Source organism: Anoplolepis gracilipes, chromosome 11 (assembly GCF_047496725.1).
Source record: "Anoplolepis gracilipes chromosome 11, ASM4749672v1, whole genome shotgun sequence".
NCBI classification, from domain to species: domain Eukaryota; kingdom Metazoa; phylum Arthropoda; class Insecta; order Hymenoptera; family Formicidae; genus Anoplolepis; species Anoplolepis gracilipes.
Window position 1 is genome coordinate 10,518,142 of NC_132980.1, and position 18,125 is coordinate 10,536,266.

The window sequence follows — 18,125 nt, forward strand, 5'->3', positions numbered from 1 at the left end:
TACACTATAAATAACAGTTGCGTGCAGCGCACGTAAATCATTTCCTTGTCGTGACAGAGATGCGCGAATTAACAACCTTCTTCGTTCACTATGTCCGGACAGGTTCATTAAATGTCCTTATCTAATTAAGGACTCGACTCGACAAAATCAAGTAATTTATGATGGAATCATTATTTTACATTACATATCGCACATAAAAATTGAAGCGAGATTAGTTAATAGAAAAGAAAAACCTCATTAATCATATACGGTATGTAGATTTTAGAAATCTCTGTATTATATAAATTTTAGAAAAATTACGCGCAAGCGATTGAGAGAAAGGTTCTCTTTTGATTTTTTTTTTAAGAAGCTCTATATAATTCTCGAGAATCTTCTATCGATAAATTATTAAACACGACATTTTTAGACGCAAATTGATATGCAATTTCGGGAAAAATTTCACCCTATATAATATTTTTAAGATTTTTCGCACCTTACAATTAGTAAAATACTTATTGACAGATACTTTATACAGATTCATTAAATGTCCTTACCTAATTAAGGACTCGACGCGACAAAATCGAGAAATTTATGATGGAATCATTATTTTACATTACATATCGCACATAAAAATTGAAGCGAGATTAGTTAATAGAAAAGAAAAACCTCATTAATCATATACGGTATGTAGATTTTAGAAATCTCTGTATTATATAAATTTTAGAAAAATTACGCGCAAGCGATTGAGAGAAAGGTTTTCTTTTGATTTTTTTTTTAAGAAGCTCTATATAATTCTCGAGAATCTTCTATCGATAAATTATTAAACACGACATTTTTAGACGCAAATTGATATGCAATTTCGGGAAAAATTTCACCCTATATAATATTTTTAAGATTTTTCGCACCTTACAATTAGTAAAATACTTATTGACAGATACTTTATACAGATTCATTAAATGTCCTTACCTAATTAAGGACTCGACGCGACAAAATCGAGAAATTTATGATGGAATCATTATTTTACATTACATATCGCACATAAAAATTGAAGCGAGATTAGTTAATAGAAAAGAAAAACCTCATTAATCATATACGGTATGTAGATTTTAGAAATCTCTGTATTATATAAATTTTAGAAAAATTACGCGCAAGCGATTGAGAGAAAGGTTTTCTTTTGATTTTTTTTTTAAGAAGCTCTATATAATTCTCGAGAATCTTCTATCGATAAATTATTAAACACGACATTTTTAGACGCAAATTGATATGCAATTTCGGGAAAAATTTCACCCTATATAATATTTTTAAGATTTTTCGCACCTTACAATTAGTAAAATACTTTTTGACAGATACTTTATACAGATTCATTAAATGTCCTTATCTAATTAAGGACTCGACTCGACAAAATCAAGTAATTTATGATGGAATCATTATTTTACATTACATATCGCACATAAAAATTGAAGCGAGATTAATTAATCAAAAAAAAAACTTCATTAATCATATACGATATGTAGATTTTAGAAATCTCTGTATTATATAAATTTTAGAAAAATTACGCGCAAGCGATTGAGAGAAAGGTTCTCTTTTGATTTTTTTTTTTTTAAGAAGCTCTATATAATTCTCGAGAATCTTCTATCGATAAATTATTAAACACGACATTTTTAGACGCAAATTGATATGCAATTTCGGGAAAAATTTCACCCTATATAATATTTTTAAGATTTTTCGTACCTTACAATTAATAAAATACTTTTTGACAGATACTTTATACAAATACATAATGCGCCGGGTCTCTCGATACATAATCGTAACCTTCGCGGACACAGCAATTTCATATGCGTACGTGCGTGCATGCGTGCCGGTCGGCAACAGTCTCTTATGCGCGCGCCTTAATTGGTTTTACGTTCGTGTACACGGGCCGCCTTATTAAAACAGCACGCGGCGCGATCCGCGACAGTGCGGCCACTGTACTCGCGAGTTGCGCACGCTCTTTTCTCGCGAGTTGCGCGATTTTCCGCGTGCTAATCGCGCACACGCGCGCGTATACGCCTATCTCCATTCTTTCTCATAGCTTTCGTAAAGTCGCCTGGGAATTCGCCATTCTATTTTTAGTTTCGTTCATCGTAACTTCCTTCCGCGATAATCTCACGCGTATTATCGCGAAGGAGACGTTGATGTTAGGGATGATGCCAGAAACGAGGTGATCGCGTTATAATCGGAAAAAAGAAAATCAATAATTCCGTGATCGTACAGATTAATGGAGATAATGATCGGACTAAAATCATTACAAGCGTTGATTTTTATGTCGAAATGAATGTTTGGAGATTAATATACAATATAAAAACGTATAGATCATTTTCTTTCATTGCTTTCTTTCCCTTCTCCCCTCGTAAATAACATGATACTATCGAACATTGTAGAGATAAAAACAGCGTCGCAAGCATTCTTAAATGCATTTTCGCGGAACGTGATTGTGAGGCCGAGACCCAAGAAAGAAAGAAAGAAAGAGAGAGAGAGTGAGAGAGAGAGAGAAGGAGAGGCGGACGAAGGGGACCGCGAAAGTGATGGGAATCGGGGGGGGGCAGCAGGGGAGAAGGGGGAAGAAAGGTGGGGCCCCGAGTCGTGGGTCCCACGGCCGAAAAGGCTGCGTGATTCGCGTCCCAGACGAGAAGCCCGCACGAGCGGCTTCGAAAGGTCGAATGAACGAACTTTGGGTGCATACGCGTCGCGACGCGACGCGGCTTCCCGATGTTTAACATAAATTACGTGCGATATAGAGGAAAGCGGACGGCGACGGCGACGGCGACGGCGACGACGTTCCCGAAACTAAACCGACGTGTATTTTTAGTCTCGTTGCTCGAGAGACTCTCGCACGCGATCGACCTCTTTTTCCCTACCGGCCAATTCTTGCGCGCGCGGCTCCTCTTCCTTTTTCCTTTCTTTTCTCTCCTTTTTTTTTTTTTTTTTTTCTTGTCTCTCCTTCTCTTTTGCATATCGTCGCATAATGCGAGCTATAGAACTTGATCTATCTACACGTGAACCAAGTTTTTGTGTTTTGGATTCGAAACTGCTGTCGGTGTTGTGTGCGAAACGCTTTAATCTTGCCGCGAAGCTGATTCATTATTCATGAGATTAATATGTACATGTTTTTTTTTATATATTCACATTTTTATGTCACGTGTGTGTTAAACGGACAATGAGTTATAAAATGTCTCAAACTATTTTTTTTTAATGATCTTATATTTTTTGTATATCGAATGACCAACAGTATTGATTTACATTAAAAAAAAAAAAAAACAAATCATATAATAATATTTAAAATGAAAAAATTCTTGATATCTATTCTTACAAGTGTTTTTATTTAGAAAAGGTTACTTTGATCAAATCAATTTTTTTTTTTTTTTTTCTCAGAAAGAACAAATTCTTTCAGTCCCTTTACTATCGAAGCAAATAATTCGCTGTTGGTTTGTAACGGTGGTAAAATGCGGAAAGTTCCCTTTCGCCATAGACGTCGATCGAGTTCATGCTCGAATTTATTCCCTCGAGAACGATGAGTTCGGGTAACGACGGTGCGTCATTTCCCCGATGCGCTTCCGGTCTCTCCTTCTCTTTTCGTTTCTCTCTCTTTCTCAGATCGTCATTACAACGTCGCCGAAGGCGCCGTTTAACGCGGAAGAAACGCGCTTCTCAACCCATTTCCTCTCCCATGCTCAGGCTAGTGTTGTTTCCTGCTCTTTTGTCACGCGTCTTCTCGGCTGAAAAAAAAAATAAAGGAGCTTTAAGTAGGAGGATTCTGCGCGATAATGGCGAAAATAAATTTTTGTTCCAAGGCTACTTGTGTTGCCTCCTGCCTCTCTGCTTGAAATACGACACGCAGCGTTTTCTGTAACCTGCGATTTTGTATGCGAAACAAAAATCTATAAAATTCAGCTGTAAAGAAATATATAAGAATATAATTTTTTTTTTTTTTTTTTATCCAAGAGAAATGACTATTCATTTTGTAAAGTTTAATAATTTCAGATTAATAGATTATTTCGCGTGATAAAAATTGGTGGCGTCGTTGACACGACGGAGAGCTCTAGAATTCGATCGTCGGGATCCCGGGCTGCCCAGGACGTCACTATCCGACTGTTTCCAATTCTTCCCAATCCTTCCCTTTTCCGCTAACGCGGTGAAAATGTAACATATGTGAGACCTGCCCCACCCTCTCGCTCGTTCTCTCTTTCTCCGGGTCCCCGTATCACGTGGTCATCGGACAGGTACGCATCAGCTGATGCACGCGCACGCGGATGAACCTTATTGACTGGCTGACTGACTAACTGACTGACTGACTGACTGACTGACTGACTGACTGACTGCCTGCTCGTCTCCCTTGGGCGATATACTGTCGCTCAACACGAACGATAGAGCGGCTATTATTCATCACCTACTTCATCATGCGTTGCAAACCTCGTTTCTTCCCGGTTAATTCATAAATTAAAAGCGTTATTTTTCTTGCGAAATAAAATTGCGTAATAATTTGTGTTTAATGAAAGAAGAATTTTCTTTTTGCCAATTCATACCATAATTACAATAAGAGTCGAAAGTTGAAAATGGTAATCAGCCGGCCTGATCGAAACGTGCATTAATAAAACAGCAGGCCGCATCGTTTCGCATTAAGAATGATCCGTGAAAGCGTGACTTTTGTTCGCATTACGACGAATGAGGAAGGAATGGAACGGCTGCCATTCACAAAGGCTTCGGTTCCACTTTCGAGTGATAATATTATTTTTCAAATGTTATTTCCCCATTTCGGAGAATTTCGACACAACTTGTGAGTAATACCATTGTATCTCGAACAGAGCTCTTTTTCTCTCTTTCTCTCTTTGAGATAATACTCTGTGTACTCGGATTTCAGGTCCACTTGCCGAGTATTATATATATATATATATATATATATATATATATATATATATATATTCCTCATCCTCTCGTTCGACCTTCGGATCGTTTTACAAATCGGCTGCATCGCCACTGTCGCAACCGCGACGGTGGGTATTCGTCCGTGACTAGTCTATTTTTACGCGTCCTCCCATTCCTAGATGTACCGACGTCCCGAAGCGTGTCCCATAGAGTTCTCGAGAGGATGGTGAAATTTTCACGATCCCACCGAGAGAAGAGAAGGAGAAAAGCATGGATAAGGAGCGACGACGACACTCAATCCGCACGCCGTCTTTACATGTTGCTACCCGCTTCCTCCGCGCGATCGTTTTCCACGATGATTAATACGCGCCGTGTATATACACGCGCGCCGAGATTGGTGCTGTACGTCCTGTTGGTACGTGAAGAAACGCGAGTCGACGGAGAAAGAGAGAAAGGAAGCGAAGGAGAAGAGAGGAGCGAGACGACGATGGCAAATACATACATTTGTGTGCGTCTCGCGTATATGTGCGTGCAAGAGAGATAGAGAGACAAGTTGAAAGAGGAGCACACGCGGACCCGAGAAGAGGAACGGGCCAGCCCGAGGAGAAGAAGGGAAAAGAGAGGCCGAGAGAAGGTGGAGGTATGCTGCGCAGCCGTGGGAACCGACTGCCGCGCGAGCGAGTCGCTCTCCTCTCTCTCCTCTCTCCTCCTCTCTCCTCCTCCTCTCGTTCTATCGCGCCAGCCGCGCCTGCCGCCTCTCTCGTTCTATCGCATCGGTGCGGCGGCCGCGGCCGCGCAAACCGCCTTCTCCGGTCGTCGAGAAGGATCTCTCGTCGCGATTGTTCTCCTCGTGTCTACCGCGCGAGGAAGAGGCTCGCCGGAACAAGAGCGGTTTCCCTCCTTCATCTCCTCTGTCTCGATCGTCTCGATCGTCTTTATCGTCCTGCGGATTTCTACCCCTCTCCTTTCAGCGCCGCATACACGCTGATGGTCGGTAATCGCCGCTACCGGTGCCCAAGCACACTAACGCACACGTATAACACGGGCGAAGGCGCATTGTTCCCGCGCGGAGAACCGCGCCTTTTTTCCACCGCGATTCCTCGCCGATTTCATTCCGATCCCCCGTAATAAATTAGCGGACGATCACGGTGGTATTTGTCTTGCCGACCATTTATTCTCTCCCTCTTTTTCTCTCTTTTATTCCTGATTTGTTACTCTACTTTGAAGGAGATTGTCCTTTTCTTCCCTTTTCGGAAGGTACACGCATCCTGCGTGTCTAAGCCTCCGGAAAGAACGCGTCCTTGCCGCGAGAGAAAAAGGCGCTATATAGCTCTCGTCTCGCTTCCGTCTACGCCTACTACGCTATGATCTACCCCTTTTGTTCGTCCTTTTCGCCGTGCACGACGAGGCCCGAGAGAGACCGGTCTCTCGGCCGCATCTCGCACAACACATTCGGTATCTTGGCAAAAGGTGCGCTACGACCTGCGCCCAGAGCCTCGGCTCTTTTCTCCGCTCGCGCTTTTTTTAACAGAGACAAATTACTCCCGCGTCCTTCAACCCTTTTGCCGCAAGGGCATCTGCTTTATCTGTACTCATGTTCACATATACCGTTTTAGCTAGAAGTAGCGTGTTATATACAGGGTGTTCAATAGTGCATTACGTCTCTTCTCGCACAAAGTAATTGCTCGAGTAAATTCAAAGTTTCTTTTTTAATTTGTAAAGTCGGGGAATTTTATTGAAGAAATTTTTTCATTGTATAATTTAATAATCAGATCATTTTTTTCTTGCGTTATAAATGATTAATCGAGTTAGCAATCGGTACAGAGATACAGCGACGTACATACACATCTATCGTGCGTAACTGTTATACTCTTTTGTTCTCTTCGATGTGATATACTCTTATCGTATATTATTTAAATTGACTTTACAATTAATAAATCAATATACAATTAATCATAAGAGTTCTTGTATTCTATATATTTTATTTAATAGATATGAATATTGTATATGCATATAATTTATTCATCAGCAAATAAGCCAAGAAGACACTTGGATTACAAAAAGTCTAAATCACACATTCTTCCATACCTTTCCTCAATCACATCATTACATCATGCCTACTCTATCTTTCACAACAGTAATATCAATAAATATTCACATAAATGCCTTATGTAAATTTTAATTCCTTATTCTTTCTAATTTCTTTTTCCTTCCAAAACCTTTTTAACAATGCACCTTTCTTCACATCTAATTCGTCATTGAAAATTCTTGTTATTCTTTCTTCAGCACATTTTTCACCTATCTTACTAAACCATTCCTTCGTCACCACACATTCCGATACAATCTTCCGTGTTCAATCTTATTCCATTTTCTGTTACAAAATGTATACACTTTACACTCATCACCTAACCAATACTTATTATCTTTTTCTAGAATACCGCATCTTAACTTTACCAAGGCTCTTATCTCATCCTCATACGTATGTCTATCAAGCATTTCCTTCCTTAAAACGTTGAACTTTGTGTTCTCCATGCCTAAATCTTTTATACCTTTTATTGTACTTTGCCTCCCAGAATCTTGCATCTTCCAATTCTTAATAGATATGAATATTTTAATTTAAAATACATTTAAAAGAATTATAATTAAGAAATTTATTCGAAAAACTTGGATTTTAAAAAAATTTTGAATAAAATACTCGTAGAATTTTCGGGATTTTTTTTTACAAGCTGTAATTAGACACCTTGAAATTCTAATGAATGTATTTTGGTTTCACAAATGAATGTATATTTAAATTTTAATTTATGTTTTTCAAAATTTGCATAATTATAACATTTTTTTTTTTTTTTTTTTTTTTTTTTCATTTCTGTTATGCGTCCATTATGTTTTATTATTTTATTTGCGTATTTTTTTTTATCTCTCAATCCTTTATTTCGTACTCGAGAGAAATTGTGCATTACGCAGAATGAAAGCTCGAGGGAGCGTAATGCGGCGTCTGCATAAATTTCCATGTGCGAAATGACATTCGCGCGGGATTACCAGGGACTCGTTTACGGGAACTCGGACAAAACACACACACACACACACACACACACACACACGCACATATATATATATATATGCATAGGAAAATGGCGAGCAAATTCGCCCACCATCGCCGGATATAAACATTTATTATTCTCCGCGCGACGGCGACGACTCTAACGAGGTCGCGTTATGATACAATACGCCCGGGGCCACTCTCTTTCCATGCATGTTTGTTCTGTGACGTTAATAATTAAACGACACATTATCACTACTGTGTATACTGGCGACATACAGCGTATAGGACTCTTCTTCTGTTACACAACAACGCCGCACAATGGACGCGCCGTGGCCAAAGTCACTATGTGCGGTTTGTCGTTACAGGATTTACGAGTTGTCGTTTCGGATATCTTTACCGGGGTAGCCTTCAGTTTGCAGATTACATCGTACGGAAGAGCCATGTGCATACGCAACGGGGGTCCGGCACTTCTTTTCTCGTTTAGGGTTTCTGTACTGAATAGTTTTGGGGAAAGTTTATTTTTTTTTTTTTTTTTTTTTTTTCAAGGGTATTATTTTGTCAATTAGCGGAAAATGTACAAAGTTGAGAGGAGATTTAAAATCCCCGAAACGTGTTTATCATCGGCGATACGATTCGTACCGAAATCGAAAATCACTCAAGTACGTAATTGGTTATCCCTCGATTAATTTCCACGTGCGAATAACGCCTCGCACGCGCGCGCACGTGCGTACCTTAAACGCGACGCGTGATTTACAACAGCGGTATATCACGTGGTTATGGAAGTTAACCCCCATGGGGTATAGAGACTTCCCTCCTGTGCCTGAACGATAACACACGAAAGGAGGGTGATTTTCGCACGTGTCTAGTCCCCTTTCCTGTCCTCTTTTTCACTGGGGTCTTCTCTCCTCTTTCCTTTTTCGCCCCCTTTTACTAGTGACGCGTAACCGTTTTTCCTCGATGTTCGTACTCGACGACGACGACCACGATGATGATGAGGATGACGATGATGATGATGATGATGATGATGATGAAGATGATGATGATGATGATAATGATGATGGTGTTGGTGGTGGTGCACGCTTGTCGTTCTCTGCCGGCGGGCGCACGCGTGGCGGAGGCATGCGTGGCAGGTGCACACGTGACGCAGCACGTCCCGCGTGCGAAACGTTTAATTTATTATTAAACCCTTTCACCGCGGAAATATTCCCTCCAACCGTTACCGTTACCTTTCGAAAGTACGCGCGAGTCACGGTCGAGAAAAATTCGAAAATATCATGACTTTTTAAAAACTATCACGACGTTGTGGAAGCGATTTATAATTTGAGATGAAATTCTACTTGAACGAGAAAAAAAAAAAGTTACAAGTTATAACATCTATGTGTGATGATGATTTTTCTGCATTCTAATTCTTACATGATGCATAAATAAAATTCATGAATTATGGATCATTTAAAACATACAAAATATGACATTGATTGTTCTTTTTGTTTCCAAGTGTCAAAGACTCATGGCAGCTTTCTTTCTCTGTTTGCAGGGTACATTCTCGCTGATAGTGGAGGCTTATCACGACGCGGACAACAGCACGCAGTCGGCCGGTGAGCATGCAATCCTTTTTTCTCTCTACTTTTTTATTTTAGATTGCGTATCATCGGGTTGAGCACGAGTGCGTGCGTGCGTGCGTGCGTGCGCGCACGCGCTCATAAAAAGCCGGGATGACGAAGGATTATCGTAAAATTAGTCGTGGTGGCGTTGTGCGCGTTTTAAAGTCGTGAGAGAAGGCAGAGGAAGGTCGCCGTCGCGTCGGTTGGGCATGTGTGGTCCAGCTGGTTCGCTGAGTGAGCGACACGGTGTCTCGTGGACTAGTCAAGAAGGCGCTTCCGGTCTCCCGAGCATGACACTCACCAGAGACGTTGCATCCTCCGGGCATTCTCTCCTCCTTCTCTTTCTTCTTCGTCAACTACCTCTTGATCTTTATCCCTTTTAAAGTCTCCCCCGAGACAAGAATCAAAAAAGGAGAAGGACAGAGCGGAATAAATTTCTTTTAACGTTTGATGACTTGTCGGTCTCGAAATAATTGTACTTATTTTAAAATATTTTTCTTGGAATGATTGTTTTATAAATAATATTCTCGAAAAATATATACAATGTACGAAAGAGGTATAAAAATAAGAGTGTTTTTAAAGTGAATCTTTTCGTACATTTATCATAGCGATATATCAAAGATTCGTTTCCTCGAGTGCTTGCCAAGTTTACGACCAAGTTACTTCGAATATTTCACATGTCGTAAGTAAAACATGGATCGGGATGTATAAATCTTACGTCGACTGGTCGTTGCTCCGCGAACAATCGTCGCGTTTTCATTGTTCTATTCAGTCTCTATTGCCGTTGGCCGTTCCTCGTTTGTAACCGCGTTATTACGGCAACGCGTCTCCGTTGTGTCATAGCGTTGTGCTGTCGACCAGAAGCGGTTCTAGAACGCGCGTTATAGAGAGAAAGAGAGGAAAGCGAGAGCAACGAGAGAGACGCGGATACCGAGCGGCGGCGGCGGCACACTAGTGTTTTCTTCCTGTGTAACCGTAGTACACCCATCTTCCATCGCACTGTAGTAACTCGACACCAAGTATATACGGGCGCATCCAACGAGGCTAGCTTCACCTACCGTCAATTGTAATCTCAGACTTAATATCCTGCAATATATATATTTTTTTTTTTTTTTTTTTTTTTTTTTTTTTTTCGACGAAAAAAAGAAAATAGCAGATAAGAGTTTGTCACATGTAACATCTCTGTGTCAGCAGAAATGTTTCAAAATTCAATGAGAAGCAGGAAAAATTCCGGAAAACGCGACGATTAGGGTAAACTCGGGTAAGATGGCCATAGTTTTTTAAAACGCAAAAAACATACTTTTATCTCTTTTAACAGTTATTATCTTCACTGAAGCTTAAATTACGTAATATTATCGAAATTAAAAGGAAAATATTTAATAGACATTTTATATTATAGCTTAATTGTAATTTATTCGACGTTGTAACAATTTTTAGTGGACAAATGAAAAACTTTGCAGGTAGAGTCAAAAGTAAAAATATAATATAAAATTCACAATATCGTAATTTCGAATAATGTATGCACGTAACCTACTGTAAATATCGATTATCTTCGATATCTTTTCCGTACGGCCATCATACCCTAGTTTACCCTATAGAGATATCCGATTTACATAATCTTCATCTGTCCCAATCGTCGATAATGTAAGTAACGTCACACGGAGTCCTCGTCGGAGGCGGATACGATATATAATAAATGCGCGTTACGGTTTTCCGTACGCGCGCAGGTAGCACACACATCCGCTTCATGTTGTTCACTCTCGAGACCGGCTTTAAAAACGGGGTAAGAAGAGCGAGACCGTTTAATTCCTTCCTCGAGGAGTCCCGCCGCGGGTACGGCTCGTCGCCTCCCCCTTCCCCTCTTCTTCCTCACTCCCTTCGGATAATTAGAATCGGCCGACGGGAGAGAGCGGAAGCTGCATATACGCGCGCCCTCATGCGTGTCGCGCGTGTATACGCACACACGCTCACGCGTCGCGTCACCTATGCCGCTGCCGCCGCCGTCGTGACTCTTCGCGTTCAATTAACCGAATTTAACTATTTCGGCGCCACGTGGTGTGCACTTTGTCCGCCCCCGTGTCGCGTTATCTGTCCACTCGACGAAGCGATGGATTTTGATAAGCGTACGAAGAGGCGGCTGGATCGGGAAAGCTTGGAATTAGATGGAGAATCTTGTGTTTCGAGAAACATGTGCGTTTATGTCAGAATAAAGTTCTCGTTGACGCGAGGACCAGTAGATTTAAATACGTCAAACGCGCTCTTTTTCTCCGGCGTATGTAATTAATATTCAATTAATCTAATATGTAATCTATCAGTCAAAATACGGAAATGTGCATAGCTTGTTATCAAAAAGTACAAAGCTATCTTTCGCGCATGGTTCTTTGCGTATGCGCTTTTTTTTTCCCCACAGCAGATACATTTTATACTCGCATGGCCACCACCATTGGGGGGATAAGAAAACGATAAGTTTTCGTCTGATGTTTCTCGATGTTAACGCTCTCGTGTTACAACCGGGGCGAGTGTTGTCTTGTGCCTCTGGATTTTATCGTCGACATATTGCTTATACGTTGCAGCTCGCTCTTGGCATCTGCGATTCTTTTCCCAGCGCGAGGATGTTGATACGAAATCACCATTGACGTATTGAAATCTGTCGCCTCCTTAAATCTGTTTCGTTGCATTTGTTCGCTGTTCGCGTTACGAACAGAAAAAAGAATTTATTTACATTATAATTGGCAAAAATTTCGTTTCTTTAAACTTTGTTCATAAAATTAAAAGAGAGATGATTGTAAAAAGGATTTCTGGTCCGATAACCACGAAACACAAAATATAATTTTTTCCTTCAATTTTCTCACGTTTGTAAGATTTTATCGCATTGCTGAAGAATTTCAATTTAATTTATGTAGGAATCGATCTCTCGCTTTGATAGCTCAAATAAAACAGGAAGCAAAGAGTTTCCCACTTAGAGATTTAAAGAAGGAGCTTTTTGATAAAGCTTACAAATTAAATTAGTTGAAAATGGAAAATTAAGTGGCAGAGAAATTTCGACTCGGGGAAGGTCGACGTCGAGGTCGAGATTAATTTGAACCGTGAAACATTAATGCACATCTCACACTAATATCCGTCGTGTCCCGAATACACACCTATCCCCGGGGGCCCTTATCGCGGATACACCACTTACATTGTGCTCCGTCTACCGTGCTGGCTCCGGGCGCGATATAATAATGCCCACACGACGGCGAAACGAGCCCTTTATTGCCGGAGTTGCTCGGATGCTGCTTCCTTTCTCAGGCGAACACCACCACCACCACCACCACCACTACCACCTCCTCCTCTTCTAATCACCGCCCTCGCTCCCGACGTTGTCGCCTCCTTCCCTTTCGGGCGTCCCTCTTCCTCCTGTTAGTCCTCTCCATAAACTGCATCGCGTCGCGTTGCGTTACGTTGCGTATTATGACGTGTCGGTGCACGCGTCGTGTCACTGCACCTGCGCCCGAGGAACGCAGTTCTTGCAGTTGCATACGCTCACCGGGTCGCGTGTCGCGAAATATTTCGTGGGAATCTCTCGTGTCAGCCGACATTCCTCAAGGACGGCGGTTCCAATCGCGAGATGTGTGTTCGCTTTCCGTTAAAGGGATATTTTCCTCGCGATATTTCAGATTTTTTTTTTTTTTTAAATAATCTTGAAACGATCTATTTTTCTTCGCGCGACATGCACGCGCAAAATGTTTCGACTAAAAATAAGGGGGACTTTAAATAAATATCGAACGGTTTTAAAGAATGTTTCCCTCCATCTTTTTTATTCCCCGGTCTAATTTTATTCCCGCACGATGTAACGTTATTTATAAATCACGGCGGAGGAAGATATCGCGCCCCAACGATTACACGTGTCGATAAAGGCGTTCATCGATCGATTCGTCACATGTGTCGTGGTGTTTATTATACGCGAACCAGTTTCCTTTGTCGCTAATGACGACGGCTCTATACTCGATTGTCCGTTTTGGTAAAGGCCGATCGGATTACTACTCTTCCTTTCCTTCATTCATCCGCCATAGCATCAGCGAGAAAGAGGATGAAAGAGGGGAGTCTTTCTTTCTCTCTCTCTCTTTCTCTCTCTCTCTTTCTCGTTTGTACGTTCGTTCATTCGCGATGAATCAACAAGCGTTATTATGTGATGTACACCTTGTAGAGATATAACGCGCGTGGTAAAGTATATTAAATTTGAGATTGCGATATATCCAGCCGAGGTACTGTTAAACGCCTTACTTTAACTTTTAACGCGCGCACATTCGAGGAAACGTCTACGTTCTACAATTCGTACAGTAACAGTAGCTCGTTAACTATAAAGTAGACGTTTTGATGTATATCTTTATAAGAGATCGTGTATTTTGTTTGGAAATACACTTCCCGCGGGAAAAATCTCAATAGACTGCTACCATTTTATTTCAAAACTTTTTCATTTTTTATTCTCGCATAATTCTCTTAGAATTTGCTATTTATTTAAAAACTAGATATATAAGAAACAATGTGTAAAACACGATCGTCAAAATTGTGTGTGAGTGTGTGTGTGTGTGTGCGCGCGCTTCTTAATTAAATAAAAATCATTCAGTTAATTTGATGAATCGATTCTGAATTTGTCGGAGAATATCCATAATTGGTATTTATTTTATTTTCGACTCGGGATGTATCTGGGACTTGTTGAGTGTCTCTTTTATTCATCTTTCCTTCAATTGATACAGCTCCACGATGCGTATACGCAGGTAGGGACATTGCGTATACGCGAGCGAAAGGAACACACTCCAGCGGTCGTGACTCCACACGCGCAGCTTACGTCACCGTCGATTGTCAACCGCTTTTCCCCGGCCGGTCTTTCTCCGTGCTTCTCTCTCCCTCGCAAACGGGACACCGTTGCACGACTCGCTCGCTGCACATCGCCCGATGCACTCGGGAGAGCGCACCTGCCTCCTTTCGCATGATAATAACGGCGGCGATAATTGGCCGCCTTCTCTCTCTACGCGTTCCACGTGTCAATCGGCGGGAGAGAAAAAAAATCGTCGCGTTTTACCTCACGTGATTAAAAAATAAATAAGAAAAACAGTAGTCTATAGATATCTTTCTTTTTTTTTTTTTTTTTTTTTTTCTTGCCAAAAGATCGATGTTAAAACTAGAAAAATTAATTTCGATAATCATTAACCATTAATTTAAAAAAAAAATGAAATGTATTTTGTTGTCTTTTAATTAACTTGGAGGTAGGATCTCTAAATTTCACCAAACACTTTTTAAGTTTTCTGTTTCTGTATTTTTTTTTATATAGTAACAGTTATTTATTTTTTTTTTTTTTTTTATTTAATGCTATATTATTTTGCTTTTATTTTTATAATACATTATCTTGTTTTTATAAAGAAATTTATATTTTTTAAGTACACATAATTAATTACTATTGGTATCATTGTTATTAGCAAATTTAAGAATAATTGCAAACAAGAATTTTATTAAATACTACAATACATTTTATAAGAGAATTAAGATATATGAGTATATAACTTTTTTGGCGGGGGCCTATTTAATGAAGGAAGTTTCGTTGGAAGTTGATCCGTTGTCGAATTTTTCGATCCGTTTCGCTAAATAATCAACACGTCATTTTTTCGCGCAGAAAAGCGGTGGAAGCCGCCGCTGGCTGTATGCCAGTTTTCGCTCTCTTTTTTTTTTTATTTCTTTCTCTTTCTACGGACTATCCTTGTTCGACAGCCGCTCGTTTCTGAATGAACGAACAATAGAAAATGTCTGCTACGCGCCGGCGCTGCTATGCGTCGTTAATGAATACCTTGAATCGGTCTGGCCTCGAGCACGCCGGGTGTTTACCGGGTGTGTATATCGTGGTCAAGTAGAAACAACCGATCTCTCTCGTGCTAGCCAACGGTCCGGTCGCGGGAAACGGCAGCAGGAAGTTGTAACTTTGCCGACACACACACATACACACATACCGGTAATCGCAACCACCTTCCAGACGAATATAAATGCGGATTAATTCTCTTTTTCCGCGTCTCTGCGAATATCATTAGAGAAACGTCACTTTCCATCACGTTCACACGCATCATTTGCATGGCATGTATATCATCTAAATCGAAAGTCTTTGACATTTGTCGGCGAGAAATTGTATAAGAATTATTACGTTGATATACATATACACGTATAGATACTTTTTTTTTTTTTTTTTGTAAAATTAACAGTTTTTTTAAACAGACTGAAAAGGTTTTTTGTAAAAATTAGTTAAATTTATATCAAGAACGATATATTTGTATTTTCATTATTATAATTATTTCGTTTAAAATAGGTACAATAAACAGATTATTAATCCTCTTTAATATATGTAACATATATAAAGTCCGTAATCGCTCTCTCTCTCTTCCTCTTTCGTGATCGAACGGCCTGTTTATTCCGCGCGTAGCGTGCGAAGATCGACGTTTTCGGAACTTGTAACAGCATCACCTGGGAAGATAGCCTGGTAAACTGCCTCATCTCCCTCTATATATACATGCATATGTATTGTGCATCTCGCTCTCCTTCTCTCTCGTTCTCGACTCCCGTTTCGCCGACAGCGAAACGCCACTTCCTTCTGGGAAGAGAGGCTGGTCTGGCTCCCTCCTTAAGTATCCTCGGGCACGCCATCGGCGAAAACTTTCGTCCTTTTGTTCTCCCTGCTCGTTTCTTCGCTCGTTCATTCTTCCTTCTCGACGCGCGAGATACAAAGAGCGAAAGAACGCGCACAGTGACGCGTAATCAAAGGGTTCCTCTCGTCAAGTCGCGTTATCAGGTGACAGCGGTGTCAATGTTGGACATTCTCTTCTCCTCGACTTGTAGAATTTTCTCGATCGTGTCTACAACACGATCGAAAAAAAATTATAGTGATAGGTGACGGTACTTTAATTACTAATTAAGATATTTAAGAATAATTATTAATGTTTTATTAAGCGATGATATAAATTTTCTTTTAGCGATACAAGATATTAAAAATCGTTATACACAAATTTTTCTCATACAAATAGCTTTTTCTTAAAAATCATTTTAACGTTTCAATCGCTGCAGATAATAACCCGAAAAAAATATCGTTTATGATTCTACATCTTATTGATGCCGGGATCATGGAAAATTTACGAGCTGTGTCGTATTAGTTTTAGATTAAAGTTTTATCATCGATCTTCCCTCAGTCTTTATTTGTCGTTGATTTGAAGTTTGGGACATTATTCTCGTCAACACGTGAAGGCCGATCGATGTATCTTTCGTTTAAGCGGCTACGCCACTGACCTTTGCTGCACGCGATAGACCTGGTACGCTACCAGTTCCACCGAGTCCAGTTTGGGACGCGCGTGCACCGAAAACCGGTGCCGTGAGATGCAGGTTTTTCGGTAGGGCACCTGATCGCGTAGTAGCCCAACCAGAGTAGGATCCTAATCTGCCGGAGCTATTACGATAATGCGCCCTTATAAGGAAGGCTTCTCTGTAGCCTCCGCTCGTTCAGTTAACACGAAAGCGAGTAGAAACAACACCGGACGAGAGGACGAGCCGCAGGCGAAGACGAGGACAGAGAGAAAGAGAGAGAGAGAGAGAGAGAGAAAAGAAGGACGCCTCTTTCCCAGAGCCGCAACGTGGTATACGCTTACTCTCTTTGTGCCGGATGTGTGCCGCCGACAGAGTAGCAATAGCGGACGAACGTCCGGTCTGTCCTCTCTCTTTCTCTCTCTCGCTCTCGCTCTCTCGCAGGGCCGATGTACTTCGATCATTGGGTACACCTCGTTGCTCCGCCTGACGTTGAACGTACCGATTAATTATTATCTTATACGTCTCGATTCGGCAATAGCGATATATATATATATATATATATATATACAATTTTTTAAATTAATTTAATATAAATATATTTATATACAGGATGTTTCATATAAACTGTCACATTGTATTTCCTGTCAATAGATGAAGATATTTTTCCCTCAACAAAATTTTCGGAAATGCATCGTTTTCGAGAATTATAATATCAATCTATACTTGCGTGAGACACCCTGTATATTTTTTACATTATTTCCTCATATTTGTAAACGTTTACATGACAGTCTTGGAATATAGTATAAGAACGCTCGTTTCGAAAGCACTTGTTGGACTTGACAAATTGTTCAAACAGTAACGTGTCGTTCCTTTCTTTCCAGAGAAAGTGTTGATCACGCGGCTGACCACCCAGAAATGGCTGGACGTGGGACCGGAATGGACCGTCGACGAGCATAGGAGCGCTCACTCGCAGATGGAGTACGAGTACAGGGTGACGTGCGTGGCGCATTATTACGGCAAGGGATGCGAGAATCTGTGCCGACCTAGAGATGACAACTTTGGTCACTACAGCTGTAGCCCGACCGGCGAACGTGTCTGCCTATCCGGCTGGAAAGGCGACTATTGCAACACCCGTAAGTCACCCCAACTACATATATTACATGTAATATCGCCGCGATTGCAACTCGAGCAGTAGCGCGCGATATTTGTTTTACCATGCGTTTCCCTTCATGATTGCACGCGCGTCCGATCTCGTCTCTTGTAAATTCAAATTTTAATTATACGAT

At 40.8% G+C, this 18,125-nt stretch overlaps 1 protein-coding gene across 1 annotated transcript in view; it reads left to right on the forward strand.

Annotated features, from left to right (window-relative positions):
* Nucleotides 1-18,125, forward strand: part of Delta (uncharacterized) — a 47,465-nt gene that overhangs the window by 11,400 nt on the left and 17,940 nt on the right. The window contains exons 3-4 of the mRNA XM_072901497.1: nucleotides 9,456-9,516; nucleotides 17,721-17,972. Of these exons, the coding sequence (XP_072757598.1) occupies nucleotides 9,456-9,516; nucleotides 17,721-17,972 (313 nt within the window). The remainder of the gene's footprint in view (nucleotides 1-9,455; nucleotides 9,517-17,720; nucleotides 17,973-18,125) is intronic.